This window comes from Mustela nivalis, assembly GCF_964662115.1.
Source record: "Mustela nivalis genome assembly, chromosome: 13".
NCBI lineage: Eukaryota > Metazoa > Chordata > Mammalia > Carnivora > Mustelidae > Mustela > Mustela nivalis.
In genome coordinates, this window is record NC_139032.1 from 41,996,249 (window position 1) to 42,023,300 (window position 27,052).

At 36.1% G+C, this 27,052-nt stretch overlaps 1 protein-coding gene across 12 annotated transcripts in view; it reads left to right on the plus strand.

Moving 5' to 3' along the window:
• CCDC171 (coiled-coil domain containing 171) overlaps positions 1-27,052 on the plus strand; it is a 291,861-nt gene that overhangs the window by 129,832 nt on the left and 134,977 nt on the right. For 11 of the 12 annotated variants that reach the window (XM_082695056.1, XM_082695058.1, XM_082695061.1 and 8 more), the window contains 2 exons: positions 12,652-13,156; positions 14,352-14,468. In XM_082695056.1, the coding sequence (XP_082551182.1) occupies positions 12,652-13,156; positions 14,352-14,468 (622 nt within the window). Of the gene's footprint in view, positions 1-12,651; positions 13,157-14,351; positions 14,469-27,052 lie in introns of those variants that run through there. The other variant, XR_014301800.1, reaches the window with a different exon arrangement.

Below are 27,052 nucleotides of genomic sequence, written 5' to 3' on the forward strand. Positions count from 1 at the left end.
TTGTAAATGGGATTGATTCCTTGATTTCTCTTTCTTCTGTCTCATTGTTGGTGTTTAGAAATGCAACCGATTCTGTGCATTGATTTTATATCTTGCCACTTTGCTGAATTCCTATATGAGTTCTAGCAATTTTGGGATGGAGGCCTTTGGGTTTTCCACATATAGTATTATGTCATCTGGGAAGAGTGAGAGTTTGACTTCTTTGCTGATTTGGATGCTTTTTATTTCTTTTTGTTGTCTGATTGCCAAGGCTAGGACCTCTAGTACTATGTTGAAGAGCAGTGGTGAGAGTGGACATCCCTGCCATGTTCCTGACCTTAGGGGAAAAGCTATCAGTTTTTCCCCATTGAGAATGACATTCACTGTGGGCTTTTTGTAGATGGCTTTTACAATATTGAGGTATGTTCCTTCTATCCCTACACTGTGAAGAGTGTAAATCAAGAAAGATGCTGTACTTTGTCAAATGTTTTTTCTGCATCTATTAAGAGGAACATATGGTTCTTGCCCTTTCTTCTGTTAATGTATTGTATCACATTGATTGATTTGTGGATGTTGAACCACCCTTGCAGGAATAAATCCCACTTGGTCATGGTGAATGGAGAGTACTTTTAATGTACTCTCAGATCCTATTGGCTGGTAACTTGTTGAGAATTTTTGCATCCATGTTCATCAGGGATATTGGTCTGTAATTTTCCTTTTTGATAGGGGTCTTTGTCTTATTTTGGGATGAAGGTAATGCTGGCTTCATAGAAAGAGTTTGGAAGTTTTCCTTCCATTTATGTTTTTTAAAACAGCTTCAGAAGAATAGGGCTCATTTAGTGATCACAAATTCTTTTAATTTCTGTTTGTCCTGGAATCTTTTTACCTCCCCTTCTGTTTTGAATGACATATTGCTGGATACAATATTCTTGGCTTCATATTCTAATACTGTTTTGCTTAATGGTATCACTTATCTCTGGAATTCCCCCCTCGTGATCCAGTAGTTGTTTATATCTCTTTTTCTCAGCCTCTTCATTCTCCATCATTTGGTCTTCTATATCACTAATTCTCTCCTGTGCCTCATTTATCCTAGCATTTAGAACCATTTTTGATTACACCTCATTAATAGCCTTTTTGATTTCCAATTGATTAGATTTTAGTTCTTTTATTTTTCCAGAAAAGGCTTCTCTAGGGTCTCCTATGCTTTCTCAAGCCCAGCTAGTATCTATATAATTGTTATTCTGAACTCTAGTTCCGACATCTTACTTGCATCTGTACTGATTAGTTCCGTGGCAGTCAGTACTGCCTCTTCTTCTCTTTTTTGAAGCTGAGTTTTTCCATCTTGTCATTCTGTCCAGAGAAGAGTAGATGAATGAGAGAACAGAGTACGAAAATGGCAACAATGACCCTAGAGACATCAGATGAGCCCTAAAACCAAAAAAAAAAAAAAAAAAAAGAGAGAGAGACAGAGAGAGAGAGAGAAAGAGAGTATAATCAGACAGGTGAACAGAACAGAGTAATACACTGGATCCTGTGTGTATTTTGGTTTGGTTTGTATTTTGGTGTATTTTGGTTTGGTTTGTTTGTTAGAAGAAACTACAGCACAAAATTGTAAAGAAAGAAAAAATATATATGTAATTAAATACAATGAAAGGATAGCATGTAACTGTAAAAATGAAAACTAAAAGACAAAAAAAAAAAAAAAGAAGAAGAAGGAATATAAACATACAGGTGAATAAAACAGAGCCATACACTACATCCCGGGTGCATTTTGGTCTGTTTGTTAGAAGAAACTACAGCCCCAATTGGTAAAGAAACAGCAACTTATATATATTAAAAAATACAATTAAATACATTGAAATGATAGAATAATTGTAAAGATGAAAATTAAAAAAGCTTTAATCAAAAATAAAAAAGAAGGGGCACCTGCGTGGCTCAGTGGGTTAAAGCCTCTGCCTTTGGCTCAGGTCATGATCCCAGGGTCATGGGATTGAGCTCCACATTGGGCTCTCTGCTCAGCAGGGAGCCTGCTTCCTCCTCTCTCTCTGACTGCCTCTCTGCCTGCTTGTGATCTCTGTCAAATAAATAAATAAATAATCTTTAAAAAAAAAAGAGGGGAAAAAAAAGAGAGAATGTAATCAGACAAGTGAAGAAAACAGGGCCATACACTCAATTCTTGGTGTATTTAGGTCTGTTAAAAGAAACTGTATCCCAAAATTGTAAAGAAAGAAATTTTAAAGAATTACAAAATTGTAAAGAAATGTATATATATGCAAAAATCAAATTGAATACAATAAAAGGATATAATGTAACTTTAAAAATGAAAACTAAAAAAGTCTTAAAAAAAGTTGTTAAAATAAGAAATTGGTTGAAAAAGGAAAGAGAAAACAGATTAAATTGGGAAGACTAATGAATCATGGGGGGAAAAAAGTGAATTCTATATACTATTTTCCCCCAGCACAGGAGTTTTGCAGTTATGTCTGATTAGTAAACTTGGTCTTAGCCATAAATTCTTGCTGATCTTCTGGTGGAGAGGCCTGTTGTGTTGATTCTCAAGTGTCTTTGTGCCGGCCAGAATTATATCACCCTTGCCAGGGGGCCAGACTAAGTAGCTCAGTATTGCTCTACGTGGCTTTTGTTCACTGAAGTCTTTTCCTACAGCTTTAGAGGTTGAGAGTGAAAATGGCGGCCTCCCAGTCTTCAGCCCCAGAGCTGAAATCAGCTCATGCCCCACACTCCTTAGTGCGTCTTCAGGGAAAAGCAGTTAGTCAATCATGCCTGTCTCCCTAGTCCCTGTCTGCACTCCATGCTTACCGGGCCTGTGACCAAGCATTTCTGTCTCAGGCACATGACCCCTTTTTGAGTCTCCAGACCCTGCATACTCCTGTTGGACCACTCCCAGCAGGAGGAAGAGGGCTCTCCCTGGTTCTGCCACTCGCTGGACCTCTGCTCAAACCAACTGTGCTGTGGTTCCTGGTTTACGGTTTATGGCAACCCTGAGCTGAGAGCCCTCTCCTGGGCTCGCTCATTGCAGTCGGCTTCCCTGCTTCAATACCTGCCACGCTCAGGCACTCCCAGTTTTCCTGTGACCCCAAGGGTCCTGAGACCACACTGTCCCATCTAGGATTCTGCCCCTCTTCACCACCTGAGCACCTTTCAGGCAGGGACGTCCCTCACCGGAGCAGACTTCTCAAAGTTCTGATTTTGTGCTGTGCTTCTCTATCACTTTCTGGTGCCAGCTGAGGAAGGCTCCCTTCGCCTATGGTTTATTTTCCCATGTATCTCCCAGATTCACTTTTCCACACACCTTCTATCTTGCAGAAAGTGGCTGCTTTTCTATTTGTAGAGTTGCAGCTATTCTCTTAGGTCTCCAGTGGAGTTCACTAAGGTGTTCAGAATGATTTAATAGCTATCTTGCTGCATTCCTGGGACCAGATGAAACTAAAGTCTCCTATTCCTCCGCCATCTTGGACTCCTTTCCCAATTCACTTTTATTCTAAATATATAGGAAGGCATAGCTGTTTACTTTCCTAACTAAGGGACTCAATGATCACAAATGCTAGTGTTTTAAGAGATTGTCTCACTGAGGACTTTTTCCTGAAGGATATGTGATACCCTAGGCTTTGATCCTTGGGTATGCAAATTGAAAATATCATTTTCATTATTCCTGAAAGCACATTAATAATATATGTTGTCATATTGTCTGTATTATTTATATACATATTTAAATTTTCATAAAATATAATTGAATACACAGCAGCAATTCATTTGGGTTTTATAGTTGGTAAATTGCTATTATAATGCATAGTATGGGGTATATACATTTTATTTTAGGAAATTTTGGTATGTTTAATTCTTTATTTCTGTTTTTCCTCCCCAGAGATGCAATACAAATAACATTATTTTCATTTTCTATTAATTAATATATTTTCAAAAGTTATATTGATAAGAACATAAGAAAAATCCACAGTTGTTGGATAGCATTGTAGATTGTAGAGGATGTTTGGTGTTAGATGAACATAGCTATTATAAGAGGCATCTGCTGGGAAACAAATGACTTATCTATAGAGCCCTGTGTTTCATGTTTGTTTATATTAAAGAAATGGCTAGTAAAAGACAGGTTAAATAAAAAAAAATTGGGGGGTTCAAATAGTTTTTATTATCTGAAAAAACGTATAGCATTATTTGCAAGGTTCTGAATGTGTAAGCTTTAAACAATTAGTGGGAATGCTATGAGATGAATGATACTTGTGGAACAGGAAGCTTGATTTTACTATCACAACATGTTTTTAACATTAGGCAAAATGTGCTGGCCACGTGGTTGGGTAGTTCTTCAATTTAAATTCTTTGGAGCCATCATGTAAATACTTCTCAGGCATGTATGCCTACTGAAGCACCTGGCCAGAGTGCCAGATCACATTCTCTTATTAACTTGGCTTTTGTTAAAGTATTTGTGTTCTTATATCTTTTATCTGAAAAAGATGGAATTACTGGAATAACTCCCCTAGTAAAAGTAAAGATTTTTGCCTATCAGTTAAATATGGTTTAACCTTCGTGTAATATTTATTGTAAACACTTTAGGTTTATTGGACAACTTAGTAAAATCATGTGAGTTAAGAATGGAGACCAAAAATCAAAGAAATTGAGGTTCATCGTAATATATTGCTTTTTATTTCTATTGTATGACAGTATTAAGACTACATTTGGCAAGAAATCTGGATTAGTGTTATTAGATGTTGAAACTTTTTTTTTCTTTTTGATTGAATTCCAAAAATATTCTGAGCTCAGCTTGTTTATGTTATTGGAGGTGATAGGTGCATGTAGCTGCCTACAGTGATTCACAGGCAGTTAGTTTGACACAATTCTGTGCCCACCACATGCTAATGGACTCGGTGTGATGGGGCACCTCTAATGAAATAGTAGAAAGTCCTCTGCTTCTGAAATAATTGCTTTAGAGATTTTTTTTTTTCTTAAATAAGGCTATCAATGAATTTCCACAGTAGATTTTTTCAATGCTTTTTTTTTTTTAAAGATTTTATTTACTTATTTGATAGGCAGAGATCACAAGCAGGCAGAGAGGCAGGCAGAGAGAGAGGAGGAAGCAGGCTCCCCGCTGAGCAGAGAGCCCGATGTGGGGCTTGGTCCTAGGACCCTGAGACTATGACCCGAGCCAAAGGCAGAGGCTTTAACCCACTGAGCCAGCCAGGTACCCCTTTCAATGCTTTTATTAATAACTTGTGTGCCTTCTCTTACTCAAGTCCCACAACAACCATATGAGATAGGTCATTTAAGCATCATTTCTTTTTTTTACAAATGAGGAAACCAAGGTTCAGAGACCTGATACCACTTATTTGTGTAGTGAGAAAGTTCTAGAGTTGGGATTAGAAGAGAGGTAACAGATGTAAAACGTCCCGCCCCTTGCCTGGCATTTAGAAATTGCAAAGTGAATGTTACGTGCTTTTTAAATACACTAATGATCTAATGGTCAATTGTGATTACATTACAACACTGTTTCTTTTAGAAATAGACGCTGTTTTTGTATACCAAATAATATAATGGGTCTAGTGACAGCTCAGTTCCATATTTCTTGAACTTGCATTTCCAGGTGATTCTTGATTAGTTAATGGTAAACCATGATATATATGAAAAACCAGTGACCCACTGTCAGCCACTCACAAATGCTAGTTTCCTTATTTCTTATTTCTCTCAGGCTTCTTTTTTAGCCAGGGACCAAATTTTTAGTATATTCCATTGCAAAATTGCTACTATAGGTAAGAATATCAAGACAACTTCTACATAATGTAGTTAATATTAATAAAAATATACTCTTCATGTTATATACCAGGCATATAAGGCACTGTATTCCATGCTGTGGTATTTATAAGATTTTTATTTATTTATTTGATAGAGCTATATATAGAGAGAGCACAAGGAGGCAGAGAGGCAGGCAAAGGGAGAGGGAGAAGCAGACTCTCTGCTGAGTGGGGAACCTGATGTGGGCTTGATCCCAGGACCCTGGGATCATGACCTGAGCTGAAGGCAGCCGCTTAACCCACTGAGCCACCCAGGTGCCCCTCTGTGCTGTGGTATTAACAAAACGCTTTAATGCTTAGTTCTTTCCTCAAAAACTGTCAACTTTAGTTGGGGGGGCATCACATAAACACACAAGAAATAATATAAGATTTATCACGACAACTCTGTTTAATTAATTCCCAAGAGAGTGCTATGAGCTTAGAAGAGTAGGTGTCAATGTTTGAAGTTTTTATGAAGGGAGACTGGAGCTAACTGGGGTGCTCTCACCAGGATCTGAAAACCCACAAGGAAGGGGGACCGGAGGCGGGTCAGAATTGAGACGTAGTGCTGACTTATCAACAATCCGACGTAGTATTTTTTAACAGTCAGCAAGTCAAGCAACTTGCCTATATCGACACCTTTATCCTCAGTGTAATGATAAGGAGAACTTTGTCCTTTTAAAGGTTTGGCTTATCCAAAGGGCAGTTTATAATTTTTCCTGCTTTAGAAACAAAAGTAGACGGAGGCACAGACCATTTTGGCACATGGTATTTTCGCCGTGTTAGACTTGAAAATCAAGATCGTGTTTTTAAGTAAATAATCATTATGGCATTTGAGTATACGTATATGAAGGTCAGGTAGTGGAATTTCTAGGTCATATGGTAACTCTACATTTAACTTTTTAAGGAGCTGCCAAACTGTTTTCAAAAGGTGCTGCCTCATTTTAACATTTCCACCAGCAAGGTGGAAATGTGCTTTATTTTTAACAGAAAAGCATTGGCATCATAAGATAAGCAGGTGAATTTATTATGTTTTAAAATTTTACTGTTGCATAAAAAGACAAGGTATGAAGCTTGTAAAAATAAGGGGTACCAGATGGTGGGTATTATAGAGGGCACGGATTGCATGGAGCACTGGGTGTGGTGAAAAAATAATGATACTGTTATGCTGAAAATAAATAAATAAATAAAAAGAGAAAAAAAAAGACATTTTTAAATGAAGTCCTTTGATGTCTATGTATCATTGAATGTCCGGTTTACATTTTGTCTTTTGCCAACATTAAGAATAAGAACTCAAGAAGCAAAAGTGATAAAAAAGAATTTTACTCCCTAGGGAAGTGTCGAATTTCTGACCCCAAATCTCAGAGTTCATGAAGCACTGTAAGGTGTCCCTTGGAGCCCATGTATTTCAGGATGTAAGTGCGTGATTCATTAGGCAAAGAAGGTATCTCTCCCCACCGCCCCAATTTTGGGGCACTTTGAATTTATCAGACAGTAAAGGAAAGCTAGTGAAATTATATAGTATTTTTGATATGCCAAAGAAATCTGCATAAAAGATATCTGTACTATATATTCATTTTTTTAAAAATTCTTCAAGATAAGAGTTTTTTGGAGGAGTTAGCAAATGTTATTTCTGAAATTAAACACGCTAAGGAGCAGGTTATTTCAGTGTTAGGAATGCTTTTGTCCCCTTTGAAGGTGGTGTTCCTTATATTTGCTTTAAAAATATTGGCCTTCAATCCCTTTTTTTAAAGGGGAAAATTGTTCTTATTGCTGTTTCTAGTATTACCATCAAACAAGCTTTGTTCTTCAAGAATAATTCATAGTAAATAATGCAGTACTTCTTAAGGTCCCTGTGGAATATCAGAATTAATCTTAAAACAGAATTCTGACATGTTGATAAGTTTCAAATTATATTTGGAAATTATATCTTTTTTCAATTATATTTTTCTTCTTCTTACATTTGTAAAGCTTTTTATTCATTGGGTATATATTCAGTGCCTATTATGAGCAAAAAACTGTTCTAAGCACCAAAGAACATCTTATAAAGGATTTTTAAATTTTTTCAGTATTTACTAAATACCTATAGGGTACAGAGCACGGTGACAGGCACTACAGTAAATGCTTCCTGGCTTCTAGGAACTAGCCCTCTATTGTATTGGAAGGAGAGTAGATATACACACATGAAATAAGTAAGTAGCAGTATAGGAATTAAACACCTGAGTGATACAATTGTGTTCAGAGAAGGTCAGGTCAGTGTGAGTCAGGATTATAGTGAAAGGCGTCATGGAATAGCTAGACCCTGAAATGGGCTCTGAAGACTGTTAGGATTTGAATAGTGTTAGGGGAATTGGAAGACCGAGTGGCGAGTCTCATGTCTGAATAGTAAAGGAGCAGACTGTTCTCTGCTTTTTCATCAGGTTGAGGATCCTGGGAGAAGGTGGAAACCTTTGCAGCAGACCGCATGTGGGGGTATTGTGACTTGAGGAGAGAACCTTGGTTCAGTAAAGACGAAGAGTTAAACAATAGGATTGGACTGATCCGATGTGACAATAGCATTGAAGTGGCCATGAGTGGCTGTGGGTGAAGAGCTGGGACTAGCATGGGTCGCCGTGGAGAAGGATCTGGATCAGGATTTTACGGGTAGACCCAACTGGACTTGCGGATGGCTTTGATTTGGAAATGTAGAGGATGCGGGGAATGGAGGGACTAACCTGCTCCTTAGTGTGTTTAATTTCAGAAATAACATTTGCAAACTCCTCCAAAACAACACTCTTATCTTGAAGAATTTTAAAAAATGAATATATAGTACAGATATCTGACTAAAAAGTTTTTTATTTGGAACGACTGGGTGGATATTAGTAGGACTAACATGAAGAGGACTATTATGGATATGTTTAGGACGCAAATCAGCAGTACTGGACAGGATACTTTAGCCTGAGAGGGCTATGGGGTCGTTAAATGGAGATGACCACGGGCAGTGAGATCTGTGATTCTGGATCTCAGTGGAGACAGTCGAGATGCAGAAACATAATTGTTAAGAAATGAACAAAACTCTCATTAAGTATTAATGTTATTGAGGTTTTTGTGTTGTTAACTTAATATGCATCAATAAGAGCTTTAAAAATTTAAATATTTAACTTCATTGTTTTTTAATCTTTAATTCACCCTGCTAATTAATTCTAGTTATCTAGACATTCTAGTTGAATATTGGTCTGGTTAATTTTTTTTTTTTTGGAAGATTTATTTATTTATTTCAGTGAGAGTATTTCAGAGAGATTTACTTATTTATTTCAGTGAGAGTGCAAGGGGCAGGGGCAGAGGTAGAGAGAGAAAGAAACTCAACCAGACCCCCTGCTGAGCACAGAACTCATGGGGCTTGATTTGAAGACCCTGAGATCATGACCTGAGCTGAAACCAAGAGTCAGACGCTTAACTGAGTGAGCCACCCAGGCGCTCCTTGGTGGTTGATTTTGAAAAAAATAACAATAACAGTTGATAACTGGTATCTTGGTTATAATTACTTAAACCAAGAATGATGGAGGACAACAGCATTATTAGACAATTAAATAGTATTTAGAGATTATTTATTTTTAGTTTTAAAATTATGTTTTGAAAGGATATATACACCCTTATGTTTATTTCATTTTATTTTTTATTAGTTTCAGAGGTAGAATTTAGAGATTGTTTATTTTTATTTATAAACAGACTTCATATGTATGCTTAGTCCTATTTTTACTGTTTTAGCAATCTGTGAATAGCATCCCTTTCTTACAATAGAAATCATAGGCATCTCATGAAATCATCCATAGTGGTAGTAATTACTAGTAATCAGCACTTTTAAATGTATAATCATTACAAATGATCAAAACTTGGGGGCCACAGAATGACACAAGGATCTTCAAATATTGCTTCTTTTGCATTGCCACCTGCTTCTACTAGACAGCTGAAAATGACAACTGGCCATGTTAGTCCAGAATCCCAATTCTGTTTTTAAAACATTCCAGCTTATTCCTAGTTTTCTCTTCTTCGAGAGAAATGGGGTGTTTTGGGAAGTTTATTTCATAACTTTATCCATGTCTCGCCACGTTTTGATTACTCTGTCATCCTCCTCCCAGGACTGCCAGTTCCTGGCTGCTGTGCTAAAACGCTCTCAGCTTCAACCCGAGGCCCTGAAGTGGGCCAGCTGTATACGGTAGAAGAGTTGGAGGTCTCGCATGTGCTAAAATTAGCTTAATCTTTTCCAGAAGGGGCTTGTTTACTTTCAGCTCTCTTTCATTTTTAAAAAAATTTTTATTTTATGTATTTTAAAAATTTCAATTCTAGTAGGGTTAACATACTTTCAACTCTCTTTCAACAACCCATTTGATTTTGACCAATGACTTCACATATTATTTTGTAATATTTAAAATGTCATTAGCAAATATATCTCTTCATTTTTTTTTTGTTCAAAAAAAGTATTTTTTGTTGAAAACACATTTCTTCCCAAGACTTTGAGAACTGTGAATGTGTAAGTTGGCAGCTGCCTGGAATCCTGTTAGGTTAATTTTTATGTCTACTATCTAGCTTTGGTGAGTCTGCGTCTTTTATCTTGGGTTTCCTAGAATTTTCCTGTTTGCCCCTTTAATTGAACTAATGGAATTGATTGTGGAGAAAATACAGAACTAACTGCCTACTAACTCCCCACTCCCTACATCTCCCTGGCTGCACTTGGTAGTCTTTATTAGGATTTCTGATTTTCCCACCCATTAACTAAAGCAGAGTGAGTGACTTCCAGGATCTTATGGCTTCCATAGCTTAATCATCTATTATCTGCCTACTTGTCAATTTTCCATCATTCTCCTCTTTTCTTCAGGCGTTCTGAATTGTTTGCACTTCCTTAGAATACATTACCCTGTTTTCTGGCTCTTCCTCTTCTGCTCACTGGTCTTCCTGCCTTCTTTAGCCATAGTTCATGTCAGTTTTTCCTTTTCTTAAAGGTTGCCACCCTTTCAAGGGTATCTCACATCTGCTTCTAAGCGGTCCACTCGGCTAGTTCTCAAGAGTTTCTCACTTCTTTCGGCTGCTCCCAGTGGGACACCACTTCCTTTACATGTGTCACTGTGTGGAGCTCTGGAACACAGTCCCAGTGATGAAATCCTGCTACCTCAGCTTGGCCATCGGTGAAGATATGGTGGGGGAAAGCCACAATTCCTTTATTTCCTGGTTCTTTTATTTTTCACACTAGCACCGTAGATATGGCTGGGTCAGCCTTCAGAGAAGAGTTGGATTAAGTAAAGGGGATTATAATGTAAACACACTTAAAACTAAAATACAGTTTTTCCCCTGCTCAAGGGAAAGCGTCCAAGAAGTTGAATCCTTCAGAGAGTGGCTCCTTGTGGACTTCCTTTACTCCTTTGTACTCAGGACTATATGTCCAAGGGCCTTCTACTCACTGTGTGCCTTTTGGGAATCTCATCCCCTTGCTTTGGGGTTGAATATGGCCCAAGAGTTACTTTTCTCAGCAGTATATTTCTACAAGTTTGAATTCTTTTGGCTACCACCAATCAACATTTTCCACGGTAGGCTTTGATATCAAATCTTGAGGAGTAAGCAAGAGTTTGTATTATTTTCTTCAACTCTGATTGTTAAATTCTTGTAGGATAGTTATGATTAGCTTCCTTATCAGTAGCTTTTTTTTTTTTAAACACCTCACTGCCTTTGTCATATCCCTCCAAAAACCTGTCAATATCATTTTATGCCAACTCCCTTTGTGTACCTCTGGCAATTCGGCATAGTTTTATCATAGCATTATGCCACAATAATTGATTTACTTGTCTGTTTTTCTAGCACTTGGAATTTAGTGAGTAATCAATAAATGTTTATTGAATGATAAATGAATCAGTAAAGGAAATTGGGATCTGTTATCTTCAGAAATTTACTCTACCTCAGCAGTTCCTTAATGATTAGGCATAAGATTTCACAGAGAACTAGTTTATTTTCTAATGATTAAAATTTGCTGTCTGCAGTTAAAATTTCTTTGTGTTTCAAAATTGTTTTGGATTGTAAGTTCCTTGATGAGGGAAAAAGGATCAGAGAACTGCTGGGGCCCAGCTTAGAGTTAGTATTTCTTCCCCCCACTGGAGCTGTATTTTGTTTTTTTGTTCTATTTTGGGAAGGTAAGAAAGAGCTGAAATGAGAGAGTTTGTCCTGCGATTCAGTCCGTCCTCATTCCAGTAAATGGCAGTCAAGTGCCATTTGTTGTATTTTTTTTTTAAAGGGATTTTATTAATTTGAGAGGGAGAGCGTGAACTTGTGGCATTGGGTGGGGGAGAAGGGCAAAGAGAGAAGGAAAGAAGCACACATACCACTCAGCGGGAAGCCCTATGCAAGGATCTATCCCAGGACCCTGAGATCATGACCAGAGCCGAAGACAGAGGCTTCACCCACTGAGTCATGCAGGCTATTTGTTGTATTATTGATTTAACTCTTTGCTTATTCTGACAAAATGTGAAGTCTTCACATACAGGAAAACTTCTGTTGGTGGTGTAATTTCAGTTTAAAAGCAGGAAATAAAAATTAGTGAGGAATGGAAGAGGAGAAATTTCCTTTTCTAAATATGTGCATTTATGCATAAGTATAGAGGAAATTCATGAAGTATTTTCAAATTTACATGTTCGATTTTATGTGAGGCCTATGTGAGGCCTCTATGCACAAGGACTTAAAAATCAGTGTGCACACTTAGATCTAACCTATTTGGCCCACTGTTGCTCTGTCATACATATTTTTGGCTATTTTGAACATGGATCTCTTGAAGAAGTTGTCAACAAAAGTGTGTTTTCTTTCTGGAGAAGTAATCAAATGCTTACTTGTTTCCAATATTTTGTTTGACTTCTTACAGAAATTTCAAGAAATTGCTGAAAAAAATATGGAAAAATTGAATCGTATTGAGAGGTCCCATGAGCAGTTGGTTCTTGAAAATTCACGCTTCAAAAACATGTTATCGCAGACTCAGAGGGAACAAAAATCATTGCTGGCAGCCTGTGCATTGATGGCTGGTGCCTTACATCCTCTCTACAGCCGGTCATGTGCCTTATCTACACAGAGAGATTTTCTCCAGGAGCAGGTCAACACCTTTGAGTTGTTCAAACTGGAAGTTAGAACTCTAGCCCAGGCTTTGTCAAGTGTAGATGAAAAGAAGCAAGAGGAAGCCAAGACGAAGAAAAAGCCATTCAAAGGATTGATACGTGTATTCCGGAAAGGTGTTATTGCAATTTTGGCAGCAAATAGGCTCAAGATTTTGGGCCAATCATGTGCCTCTCTTTTTACTTGGATGGAAAGTTTCAAAGAAGGCATAGGCATGTTAGTGTGTACAGGAGAGCCCAAAGACAAGCAAAAATTTCCGAGTAAGATCATTTATGCTTTTTAAAAATCTAAGTTGAGGGGCACCTGGGTGGCTCAGTGGGTTAAGGCCTCTGCCTTCAGCTCAGGTCATGATCCCAGGGTCCTGGGATTGAGCCCTGCATTGGGCTCCCTGCTCCTTAAGGAGCCTGCTTCCTCCTCTTTCTCTGCCTGCCTCTCTGCCTACTTGTAATCTCTGTCAAATAAATAAAATATTAAAAAAAAGAAAAACTAAGTTGAATGTAAGTCATGTACAATGTGACTATGTTTAGCCATTATGTAAAAACTTAAAAAAATCATTTAATATATCAAATTATGTAACATAGTGCCATGTGTATGTAGGTATGTATGTGCGTATGGGTAAATATATATTTATGCATAAAGGAAGTGGCAAATATAATTTCAACTTCATTATATATACATTTTTAGCTTTATTATATTTGAATGCTCTTTTCACAGTAAAGTGGAGAGTCTATATAGTGATTTTTCAATTAAGTCAATCCAGAGGCTCTGCCCTATGTAAAATTACTTACCAGTAAAATTTATTTTCACTTTCTATGAATCAGTATAAAATGCTCAGAGTTAAACATCTATTGAGGAATTGAACGAAAATGAGATGAATGTAAATTTTCCAGTTAACTTTTTTTTTAAGTGCTTGATTATTCTGAGGAAACAATGATTTCAATTTTTAACTTTTAAAAATCAAGCCATTAAGTAATTTAAGCAGAACTAAAGAAAACTTTTCCTCTCTCTATTTTTGAGAAAGAGAGAAGGAGTGAGAGTGTATGAGCAGGGATGGGGTGGACTAAAGAGGGATGGTAGGAGAGAAGGAAAGAGTGTCTTAAACAGGCCCCATGACCAGTGTAGAGCCCTACGTGGAGCTCAATTTCACAACCCTGACTGAGATCATGACCTGAACTGAAATCAAGGGTCAGATGCTTAGCTGACTGAGCCACCCAGGTGCCCCATCTTCTTTCTCTCTCTCTCTGTCTCTCTCTCTCTCGACTTCACTTAATTTATATAGTAGATAAATAAATTCTCAGTGAAATCTAGCATTATTTGTAGACTTTTCCCCACTAGGCAAAGTTCTGTTTATAAGTTTTGATCTATTTCTTAAATAACCAAATGTGGGTATGAAGTTTAAACATGGATTTTAAATGTTTGTAGCATTGCAAGATAGATTTCTTTCTTTTTTTGCAGAGCACCAGAAGGAGCAGTTACGTTGTTTGCAAGCACTCAGCTGGCTTACCAGTTCAGACCTTCTAGCGGCAATAGTCACCTCTATGGCTGAGTTACAGGAAGTCATTAGTAAAACAGGTAAAACTTCCTCTTCTAGGTCCTTGTGAAATATGCTTAAAAGCAAATGTCTAGAGATGCTTTATGGTACAAATCCTAATAAACCATATAGGAAGAAAATGTATTTGTTTTCATCTTTCTTTTTTTCAAGTACAAAGAAATTATTAAATCTCTAATGATGTAGAGACTTACTGTAAATTTTGGTGGGTAATTTTGTCTTTATTTATGGGGAAATTAAGTGATATTTCTTGTGAATGTATCCACCTTATTTTTTCCCTTTGTGATCTGATTTTCCCATGGAAATCTCACTAGCTCTTTAATTAAGTCATACTGGTAATATTCTGGCAAATGTTTTAGTCTTTCTTTATTTCTATTTCTAGCTATACATTTTAGAAGATTGAGTAATAACAGAACCAGTAGAAAACTTTTCTCATTTGGTGATGTTTTCTGAATTGATTTTAAATAGAGTGAATTTGAATGGTCAGTTCTTTCCACCAGGCATGGAATCAGTGATTTTTAAAGGTCTAAAATTTTTTTATCATGGTCTCAGATTGCAGGATATGTTTGTATAAAAGATTCAAGGAAAACTAATCTCTGAAGAATAGCATACAGTTACCTACTGGTTAATTTATGTCATTGGACTAATTATGGTCACTTCTGACACATTAACAGTAATAATAATGAATTTGGTAACACTTGCCTGCTTAATGGAATGTCGTAAGCATTAATGAAATGATAATTTAGGATGTAGTTTAATTCTTTAGACAAGTCTGCTATATACATGCAGATAATTTATTATGATTTCATATATCTAAATCTAGGCTCTTAAGAGTAGGATTCACAGACCTGTACCCCTGGGGATAAAAATATATGTTTATAAAAAATAAAAAATTATATTAAAAAAAAAAAAAGAGTAGGAAACAAGACTCAGATTATTTTTAAGTTGTGGCCATTGGTGTTGGAAGGCAGCTATGCTCACCACTATACCACCAACGCGCCATTGGTGTTGGTAAGCAATATGCATCTCTAGTATTTTGGCAAAACCTCAATTTACTGGATTTGAAATCTGAAATAAAAGTCTAAAATGTATTTTAATCATTTGGCACTATGGCTTCAGAGCAAAATTAACAGTCTTGAAAGAACTTAATGAAAGTTTTTGGACTTAGTTTAAAATACAGATTATTTGTGTTCATCATATTCTTTGTAGGTATGCGGACAGTTAAAATAGATTGTTTTCTTAAGCTATAATTCTGTTTATATCATAACTTTATTTTTCCTTATCACTGTGCTGTATATTCTTGGGAGATAAAAGAAAAATATGACTTGAATCTGGACCTCTAGAAAATATGCACAATGATTATAGAACAGGATTGATAACTTAGAACAACTTTAGGCAGAATGTAATCAAGGATTGCATGAGGAAACACTGGCTTTGAATGTAGATAAAAAGATGCATAAAAGATGCAGCTCGGAGTGGACTTACTAGTATTGGGAAGGCTTCTGGGAGCCTTATCTGAAGGCCTCAGCTAGGCCTAGAATGATAGTAAGTTATAGAAGAGGGACCGCATGCAGATGGAGGGCAGAACTTAAGCAGGACTGCAGCAGTGGGAATAAGCACAGAATGGGAAGAGGACATTCAGGAGATGGAATGGAGATCCATTGCTCACACCACTGGCTTATATGTGGTGAGGACTAAAATATATTTTCTATTATAACTATATTGGAGAATATAAGGTAGATCCTTGGCATGTGATCAGATTATACACTTATAAAAATTATTTGTTTGAGAGAGAGGGGAGAGAGCTTGAGCAAGCACAAATGGGGGTGGAGGATAGAAAGGCAGAGGGAGACAGAGAAGCAGACTCCCCACCCAGCAGGGAGCCCTATGTGGACCCCAATCCCAGGACCCTGGGACCATGACCTGAGCCGAAGGCAGATGCTCCACTGACTGAGCCACCAGGTGCCCCAGATTATGGAGGTTTTATAAAACCTCTATAATTTCAGTGATCTCCCTGAGCACATTTTCCAAGAGTGGACTTTTGCAATATTTTAAAGTTCAAATATTGACACTATGGTTGTTTGAAACCCCGATAAAAATATGTGTAGGTCAGGGTGCCTGGTTGGCTCAGTAGGTTAAGCCTCTGCCTTCAGCTCAGGTCACGATCCCAGGGTCCTGGGATCGAGTCCCGCATCGGACTCTCTGCTCAGCAGGGAACCTGCTTCCTCCTCTGCCTGCTTCTCTGCCTACTTGTGATCTCTATCTGTCAAATAAATAAATAAAATCTTAAAAAAATATATGTGTAGGTCAGACTTATCAAGTGGAAGGTAGATGGAGGGCGGTGTGTCTTTGAATGCTTGCCTACTGCCAGGAACAGCTGCCTCTGATGTTAGAGTCTGGTTTTGCCTCTAATGGCTTGAGAAAAGGGCAAGTTCAGGGAAACTTATTTTAGGGAAAGGCTTTAAATATTGTTGGCTAAAGAGCACTAAGTACTTAGGGAAGAGAAAGTTATAGTTGCTAAGAGGGGGAGGATAATTGATGTATTAAAGTCTGGAAGACTATACAGAAGAATATAGTTGGACAGGTAAATAATTGAGTTATTGTTGAACCGGTACAAAAATGATCAGTGTGTACCTTTTGCAGAGATGACTTAACAAGCTGATCTTATAGAATAATTCATTCAAAACATGATGATGGGTTACTATATTACCTTTTCCAGGTAATGTGTTTTCATTTTTATGTGTTCTAGTAGTAGAAATTTCAGATATTTTAGCAGAAAGGGTGGGCAAACATCCTCAGACACTTAAAGTACATGAGAGGTTATTAACAGATAATAATGAAGGCAATAGATGTAAATCTATAACAGCTTACATAGTCACATTGAGTTTATAAATATATGAATAACTTAAATATGTGGTAAGCATTATCATGTAGTAGAAAGAGCATTAGCTTTAAACAAGGCAGATTTTATTTTGTATCCAGCTCTGCTAGTTATTAGTTGTGTGAAATTAGGCAAGTTGGCTTAACTTTACTAGGCCTCAGACTCTTTACCTAAAAATAGAGATAATACTGTCTTCCTGATTTTTATGAGGCTGTAATGAGTTAATACTTGTTGAACATTTTGTATAGTACCTGGTGTATAGTGGGCACTAAAAGAACTTTCCTTACCACTTATCTCATCATGAAAGTAGTGTATTACATTAATGAATAGACATACACACTTCTGCCTGTACACATTTTAGACTACTGATTATTTTCTATTTCTTTGTGTTCTCATCTGTTTTATCTCTATGATTTCTTCTCCTTATCCTTCCCTCTTCCTTCCTGCCGCCCACTCATCCATCTACTAACAGACTAGCAAATGATAAAAATGTTACTATAGGCCACATAGCGTTTTATATTTGCATTAAAAAATTATTATTATTGCGGGGCTTGAACTCACCACCCTGAGATCAAGACCTGAACTGAGATCAAGAGTCGGAGGCTTAACCGCCTGAACCACCCAGGTGCCCTGTGTTTATAAACCATTTTGAAATAACTTCAAACTTACAGGAAAGTTGCAAGTACACAACAGAGGCCTTTCCTTTTGCTAAATAATTGAGAGCAAGAAGCGGATGTGATGCCCATTACTTTCTCATATTTCAGTGTGTATTTCAAGCAGGACATTCTTCTACATAACCAGAGGGCTGTGATCAACTTTAAGAAACCATTTGCATCCCCTTTGACTTTCCTTAGTTGTCCCAACCAACCATGTCTTTAAGAGCCAAAGGATCTGGTTTAGAATTATGTGTTGCATTAAGTCATCTTTCTTTAATCTCTCCCAACACAGAAAAGTTCTCCAGTCTTTCTTTGACCATCATGATCTTGAAGATTACAGGCTGATTTTTGTAGGATACCCTTCCATTTTGATTTGTTTGATGTTTTCTCATGATTAGATTCAGTTTATGCATTTTTGGTAAGAAATCACAGAAATGATGCTGTGTTTCACTTATGGTGTGCTGTCATAGTGTTAGCTTCAAAAACAGTCATAGTTTTAATGGATTTTCTTCTTCTAGGGAATGATTTTTAGTTTTGGGGTAATATTTTAGTGTATGGGTAATATTCAGTTGAGCATTTCATAATTTGTTTACCCAGTTCATAAGAGGATCTTTTCATCATAGGACAGGTGTCTGGAATATCAGTTCAGCTTTGATTTGTAATTGATTCATTGTCTCTTGAATCACCTAATATTATGAGTAGTGTCTTCATTTTTTCAACCAAGTGGAATATCAACATGCCAAAATCTTGGGAATGTTTATTAAGGAAATAATCTGAAAATTCTGAAATGAAAGAAGTTATTTCTTAGAGCTGTATTTTTTCTTTTCTGTTCTTTCCTACTTCCATTTTCTTTTTGAAGAACTTGCTGAAAATTTAAGCCATTTTACATGTCAGGACGACATATTGATGACATCAGTGTCACATCTTTTTGTTTTCTTAGCCCCGGGAAAACTGGTACATGTATGTCAATATCCAGTAATAGTTTTAAATATATTAAATAGTACCTGCATTGCTTCTTGTTTTATCTTTGTTCTAAGGTTAAAAAAAAAGTCAGTAAATTATTCTTTTTAAAAATACTTTTTAGGTACTTCCCTTTTTAGAGCACATTCTGAATCGTACCCATACCATTCATTATATAGGAGAGAAAACTTTAAAATTATCTAAGAGAGAAAATTAAGCATGTTGAATACATAGCATAGGATGAATTAAGAACTTGGACTCTAGATTTGAAACTAGATCCCGTTGCTTACTTTGTGTATGATACCGGGAAAGGTACTTAATCCCTTTCAGCCTCAATATCTTCGCCTGTAGAATTTGGCTAAGAAAAGTACCTAGTTTAAGGGTTGTTAGGTGTGAATGTAATGTTCTTAGTCAAGTCTCTTATATATGTGATTGTCCAATAAATGTTTGTTTTTTTATCTGTTTTGTGTGTGTGTGTGTGTGTGTTCTGATAGCTCATGCGAGCTGGGATATTACTTTATTTCTTTCATGAAGTGTGAAGTTCAATAATAGTAGCTTGAATTTACTGCTCAGAAAGTGCTAAAGGTGGTTGCTTCTGCTACCTTTTTAAACTTTGAGGATGTATTTATAGCAGTGGGCAGAGACCTCAGTTTCCATGTTGCCTCTGTAAATACTGGACAGGTGGCAACCTTCTTGCTTTCATTAAAGTGTTTGCTCACTTGAGATAAATTACCTCTTCCAGGTGTCCAAATGGTAAGCCTGCAAGAGATCATTTACCTCAAACAGGGGAGAATGTTACTTCCATCGAAGGGCTGGGCTATCAATCATTATGGAAATGGACTAAAGAACTCTTTAGATAGCTCAACATTTCATATGTCTGGTCCAGACTGAATTTCTCAAGATAGAAACAAATGTGCTGATTTGCCTGGAAATATCTCTGAATAAATATAGTAGATAGATATGAATAGAATGTTCATACATTTTGTTACACATTCCCTCTATAACTGAATCATAATTATCTGGAAGATGGATGACCCAAGTGTACGTGCCCCTGCTATTACTATTCAGAAGTTTCTTTTCATTGTTAGAATTAACTTTGTGGAGGTCATAGCAACTCTTTTAGGTAAAACTCAGAAATCTGGGTTGTGTTTAGTGTAGCAATGAGGTTTCACACTTAGGAAGTTCAAAGCAATAAGTAAAGATATTTCTGTTAATAAGTAGTCATTGGTATGTATTTTGAAATAAAGGTTTTATTGAATCCTGAAGAATAATAAAGTAAGCATTCCTACTTTAGGTGTGGTCTGTGGACCAGTAGCATCGGTATTCATGGGGAATGTGTTAGAAATGTATGATCTCAGACTCCACTCCAGAGCTATTCAGTCAGATTCTATATTTTTGTAAGGTTCTCAGATAACTTATAGGCACAATGAAGTTTGAGAAAAAGTAACTTAGAGGACTTTGTCATTTACCTAACTTCACTTATATTTGAAATTGAAACAAGTATGTATCATTTTTGGTATTTCAGTTACAAGTGTCTCTTTGGGGGGACCCACATTTAATTTATCAGATTTTCTTCTGTTTTGTGATTTTCTTTTATATTACTACCTTTGCATGTTCCCATATTTTTTCACACATTTTGTTATCAAAAATTTCAGGTGCACAGGAAAGTTGAAAGAATTTTACAGTGAGCTGATATTTTCTTTTTAAATTAAAATTTATTTGCCTGTCATAATTTTTAAGAACAGTTTTCGAATGGATAATTTATCATTGGAAGCATCCATGACTATGTGAAATTCCAGTGTCACAACTTTCATAGAATATATTTGTGAATAATGTTATTAAAATAGTATGTGAAGTGTGTAAACCTGGTGATTCACAGACCTGTACCCCTGGGGATAAAAATATATGTTTATAAAAAATAAAAAATTAAAAAAAATAGTATGTGAAATAAAAATTATTTTAAGAACTATTGATACAATTATTGACATAAAAAATTATGATGGGTGTTACCTAAACCTATTGTGGTAATTATTTCACACTCTATGTAAATTAAATCATCATGTTGTATGTCTTAAACTTATACAGTGACATATGTCAATGTTTTCTTGATAAAACTGGGGTAAAAACCCCAGCATGAAGTGACTTAAGTTCCTTCTATATTCATAGCATCAGTTTTTTCACCCATTCAATAAGTACTTACTGAGCATCTATTTCAGCAAAATTTGCTCTCTTCTAATCATTCCCCCAAATATTATTTGTCCGAGTTGAGGTATGTTTTTGGATTGTCCTGTTATTGGGCATGTATTTCTTTAGTATTGTTTATAAATAATACAGATAGAAACAAGAGCTATTGATTCTTAATCAGTGTTAAAGGTTTCCCATCCCTATTGCCTAACATGGTATCTTTCTATACGAGCTACTCTGTGTGCAGGTTGTCCAGATCACCCATACATGTGTACAAACTTGGATGCACACAGACACACAGTTTCACATGAAGGAATCACACAGTCATGCCTCATTGTAATTTTTTTCTATTCAATGGACAATTAAATGCATTTCCATGTCAATAAAGGAGGTATACCTTGTTGATTGTATTTGGCCACATGCCACCCCATTGTTTATATGTACTGTAGCTGACTCTGAATTCTCCATTGGTGGATATTGGTGTCTTTTCTTAAAATTATCCATGATTTTAAGCAATACTGTAATGAATTGTGATGCAATTAACATGTTTGTGCAAAAACAATTTATTTCCTCGGCTAAATGCTTGAGAAATGAGTTTGCATATTTTACATTTGGAAAGAATCACCAGTGGGGCTTTCATGAAAGTTGTCTTGCCTCACATTCCAATGAACAGTACCAAGAGGGATGGATTCCCCATAATGCCTTTGGGCACATTAAATTTTGACAGTCTTCCTCATCTTTATTAATTTGAAAGGCAAAAGAAACTATATTATTACTTATTTGCATTTTTATTGTTAGGTTGCAATTTTTTTCATTTGTTCTACATTTATTCCTACTCTTTTACAATTATCTCATTATGTTCATATATGGGGATATGTGTTTGTTTCTTATGGAGTTATAAGAACTTGTGTATCACATGCATTAACACTTTGCTCTGTATCATCTAAATAATTTTTTATGTCAATAATTTTGCAGTTTGTATTTTAGTTTTGTGTATTTTAATTTTTATATAGTTAAATTATTAAGTATTTACTTTGTGCTTTTTCTGTTGGTGATTGACTTAGAAAGGTTAGTCTTACCTTAAGGTTGAATTGCTCATATTTTAGTCTAGTATTTTCTTTTTTTTAATTTAATTTTATTTTTTCAGTGTTCCAAGATTCATTGTTTATACACCACACCCAGTGTTCCATGCAATATAGTCTAGTAGTTTCAATTTTTATGTTAAATCTTGGATTTATCTGGAGTTATTTTTGGTTTAAGTAATGAGGAAATTATTAAGATTTATTTTTGTCCAGATGATCAGCTCATTGCAATACTTTTCAATTCAGTCACCATAATGACATTAGACATGTCATTTAGCATATCTTAAACTACTGTTAATATATTCTTGGATGTATCTGCTGTCTCTCTGGTCTATTCCATTATTTTTCCTTTCTCTTCTATTTTTCTTTTTTAAGATTTTATTTATTTATTTGAGAGAAAGAGGATGAGAGAGAGAGAGAGAGAGCATGAGTGAGGGGAGGTTTGGAGGGAGAAGCAGACTCCCCGCTGAGAGAGGGGCCTGACGCGGGGCTTGATCCTGGGACTCCAAGATCATGACCTGAGCCGAAGGCAGTTTGCTTAACCAGCTGAGCCACCCAGGTATCCCTCCCTATCTCTTCTAAAACCAGTATCATGCTACTCTTTTCATATGTACATCTTGACATTTTAAAATATAGTAAGATAAATTCTGTCATTATTATTATTTTTTGACATAGAGAGAGAGTACAAGTAGGCAGAGGAGCAGGCAGAGGGCGAGGGAGAAACAGACTCTCCACTGAGCAGGGATCCTGATGCGGGGCTTGATCCCAGGACCCTGAGATCATGACCTGAGCCAAAGGCAGCAGCCTAACCAACTGGGCCACCCAGGCGCCTCCTGTCATTGCTTTTGCTTATAATATTTTGAGCTATTTTCATAGTTTTGTTGTTGTTGTTGTTTGTTTTGTTTTGTTTTTTAGTTAGAACATTGCTTTGTAGCAAACATCTTGCTGTACTGATTGCCTTCCATGTTTGAAAATAATGTCCATATTCGTATTTCCCAAATTATTAGCGGTTTGGAGACAGAAAAATTATTTTTGGTTTAAGATTGTGATGTGTTGGTGCCACTTGAAAAGAGTTGCATATAAAAGGGTTAACAGTGAAAAGTCTTCCTGCAAAAGTAAGCAGGGATCAGATCATGTAAGGCCTTAGCAAAATCGAGTCAGATCCTCAACCAATTGTGCCACCCAGGGGCTCCTTGATTTGTGTTTTAGAAGACACTTTGTCTATGGTGGAGGATGAGTTGAAGAAGGGAAAGACTGAGGAAGGGAGACTCTAGCAAGAAAACAGATGAGATACAGTCATGATCACAGAGAACGTTGAATAGACTGGAGAAGTATTCAGGATGGGATGTGGGGAGATGGTAAGGGAGATGAAGATGTCAAGGATGACAAAATATTCACAAGTCTGTGGAGTCGAGTTCGAATGTAAGGCATTAGCATTACTCATGATTAACATTTTTTATTTTTGTATTATATTAGTCATTGTTATTAGTATTATACTCATGAGCAATATTATGATTAAATTAAATAGTTATGTATTACATATGTACTAATTAAATCATTACTTGTGAATCCCCATTTTCGTTAAAGGAGTGTTTCTCAATCTTTCTAAGTGTGAGGACTCCATTTTGATAAGAAGATATACTGTATACTGCTCTCTTCCCACATGATAGTTCTATTTTTAGTAGCAGTTGACTTTGATAATGTTTTAAAGGACTTTTAATTTTATTACCCACAACATCATGGTCATATATTATTCATGCTGTATAATTTTTTAGGGCTAAATAAAGATCAAGATGGCAGTGGTTGCTTTAGTTAAAAGTGATGAAACCCTTGAAACAATTCTTCAGCCTCCCCTATCCCTGCCCTAAGATCTGTCACTCAAAGGTTTAAATTACTGGTCAAAACAATTCTTTATGAATTTGTTTTAAATATTTTAACCTTAAATGTATGATACTGCTTTTGCTATTGGAAAAAGTCCAGTAGGGTCTTCTTCTTTCTCAAAAAACACATGCTATTAAATAGAGGGAAAGTGATTAACAAATGTATTTTACATAAACAGAAATTTGTTAAATGTAGCAAACATTTAAACAGTTTAGACAAGTGTAGACATGAGAAATTTCAGTGTCCTTACTTTTATCTCTTATTTCTTATCATTATACAAATAATTCTACCACTATGTCACTAGAGGATTTTTTTTTGTTTCTTCATTTATTTAGTGTGGAATTTATCCTACTCTATACTCTATAATGTAAAGTATGTTACAAAAACACTTCTCACTCATCAGAGCATAAATTATTTTAGTGTTCTTTCTGTAATTCCTTGAGAGTTAGCAATCAGGAATGCCTCTTTCCCATTTCTTCAAAATTCAGAAGAATGCCCTGTAGAATTATATTGTCACTCAATTTCGCCTTTCAGAGTGGTTAGTGCCCACACAAATTTGTTTCTGTGATTTAGTAAAAAACTGCTACTCATTAATAAACTAATTATAGTTGATTTTTTGCTTTTAAAGTCTCTTTGTGGAAATTTTGTTACTTTGATATACCTGAAAATTTCCTAAAATGATGAGCCACTATCTTGTTTATTTAGAAAGAATAACTTTTGGGGCACCTGGATGGCTAAGTTGGTTAAGCATCTGCCTTTGGCTGAGGTCATGATTCCGGTGTCTCGGGATCAGGTCCGCATTGGGCTCCTTATTCAGTGGGGAGCCTGCTTCTCCCTCTGCCTGCGGCTCCCCCTGGTAGTTGCCCCTCTCTCTCTGACAAATAAATAAATTTAAAAAATCTTTAAAAAAACATAAAAAATAAAAAATAACTTTTGACATACCATTAAAAAATTAAATTTTTCTTGGTATTTTAATCTTATTTGAATTCAGTTAATTAACATATAGTGTATTATTATTTTCAGAGTTCAGTTATTCATCAGTTGCATGTAACACCCAGTGCTCATCATTATCACATGCCCTCCTTAATGCCTATCACCCAATTACCCCATTCCCCTACCCACCTCTCCTCAGCAACCCTCAATTTGTTTCCTATAATTGAGAGTCTCGTATGGTTTGTCTCCTTCTCTGATTTCATCTTGTTTTATTTTTCTTTCCCTTCCCCAATGATCCTCTGTTTTATTTCTTAAATTCCAATATGAGGGAAATCATATGATAAGTTTCTTTCTCTGACTGACTTATTTCACTCAGCATAATATGCTCTAGTTCCAACCATGTTACTGCATATGGTAAGATTTCATCCTTTTTGATAGCTGAGTAAAATGCCTTTGTGTGTGTGTGTGTGATATCACACACCACATCTTCCTTATCCATTCATCTGTTGATAGACGTCTGGGTTCTTTCCATAGTTTGGCTATTGTGGACATTGCTGCTATAAACATCTGGATGCATGTGCCCCTTCAGATCACAACGTTTGTATCCTTTGGGTAAATACCTAGTGGTGCAATTCCTGGCTCGTAGGGTAGCTCTATTTTCAATTTTTTTGCAGAACCTCCATACTGTTTTTCAGAATGGCTGTACCAGTTTACATTCCCAACAACTGTGTAGGAGGGTTCCTCTTTTTCTGCATTCTCTCCAACATTTGTCATTTCCTGACTTGTTAATTTTAGCCATCCTGATCGGTGTGAATGACTGGTATCTCACTGCAGTTTTGGTTTGTATTTCCCTGATGCCGAGTGATGTGGAGCATTTTTTCATGTGTCTCCTGGCCATTTGTATGTCTTCTTTGGAGAAATGTTTGTTCGTGCCTTCTGTCCATTTCTGTTTTTTTTTTTTTTTTTTTTTTTTGTGGAGGGGGGGCTGTTGAATTTGTCAAGTTCTTTACAGATTTTGGATACTAGCCCTTTACCTGATATGTCATTTGCAAGTATCTTCTCCCATTCCATAGGTTGTCTTTTAGTTTTGTTGACTATTTCTTTTGCTGTGCAGTTTTTTTTTTTTTTTTTAAATCTTGATGAAGTCCCAATAGTTCACTTTTGCTTTTGTTTCCCTTGCCTTTGGAGATGTGTCTAACAAGAAGTTGCTGTGGCCAAGGTCATAGAGGTTGCTGCCTGTGTTCTCTTCTAGGATTTTGATGGATTCCTGTCTCACATTTAGATCTTTCATCCATTTTGAGTCTGTTTTGTCTGTGGTGTTAAGCAAATGGTCCAATTTCATTGTTCTGCAAGTGGCTGTCCAATTTTATAACACCATTTGTTGAAGAGACTGTATTTTTCTCTTTTGGATCGTCTTTCCTACTTTGTTGAAGAGTAGTTGACCATGGAGTTGAGGTTTGATTTCTGGGCTCTCTATTGTGTTCCATTGATCTATGTGTCTTTCTTGGTATTATTGAATGCATCCTTATGTTCAGCATGTTTCAGCTGCTATGGAAGTAAAATGAAGTATAATTAATCCAATAAACACATACAAAATATGCATATATGTTAGGCTGGCCCAGGGCAAATACAGGGTTTACTGATATAACAAAAGACACAGTTAAGGAGTTGCAAGCCAATTAAGAAACTGGGAATACATATATTAGGCACTGGAATGATGTATAATATTGCATGTTATAGTTAATATAACTTTTACTGTTTATTTTTTTCAGTAGTGACCCATTAAACACTAGTTTAATTCTTTAAATCAGTGCTCTATATAAGTGGTATGTGAAGCACTGCACCTTTTTTTATTCATGACTTATTTAAAGAATTGATTGTTAACAAAGAAACTATGTATTTTAATTATACTTCATATATCTTCCATCAATGGGATCCTTAGAGAATAGGTTTATGAGAGGCATAAAGAATTAAATTTGTATCACCTTTTATTGTTAAAAGTCAATGCATCAATAACTGATAGAAATAAA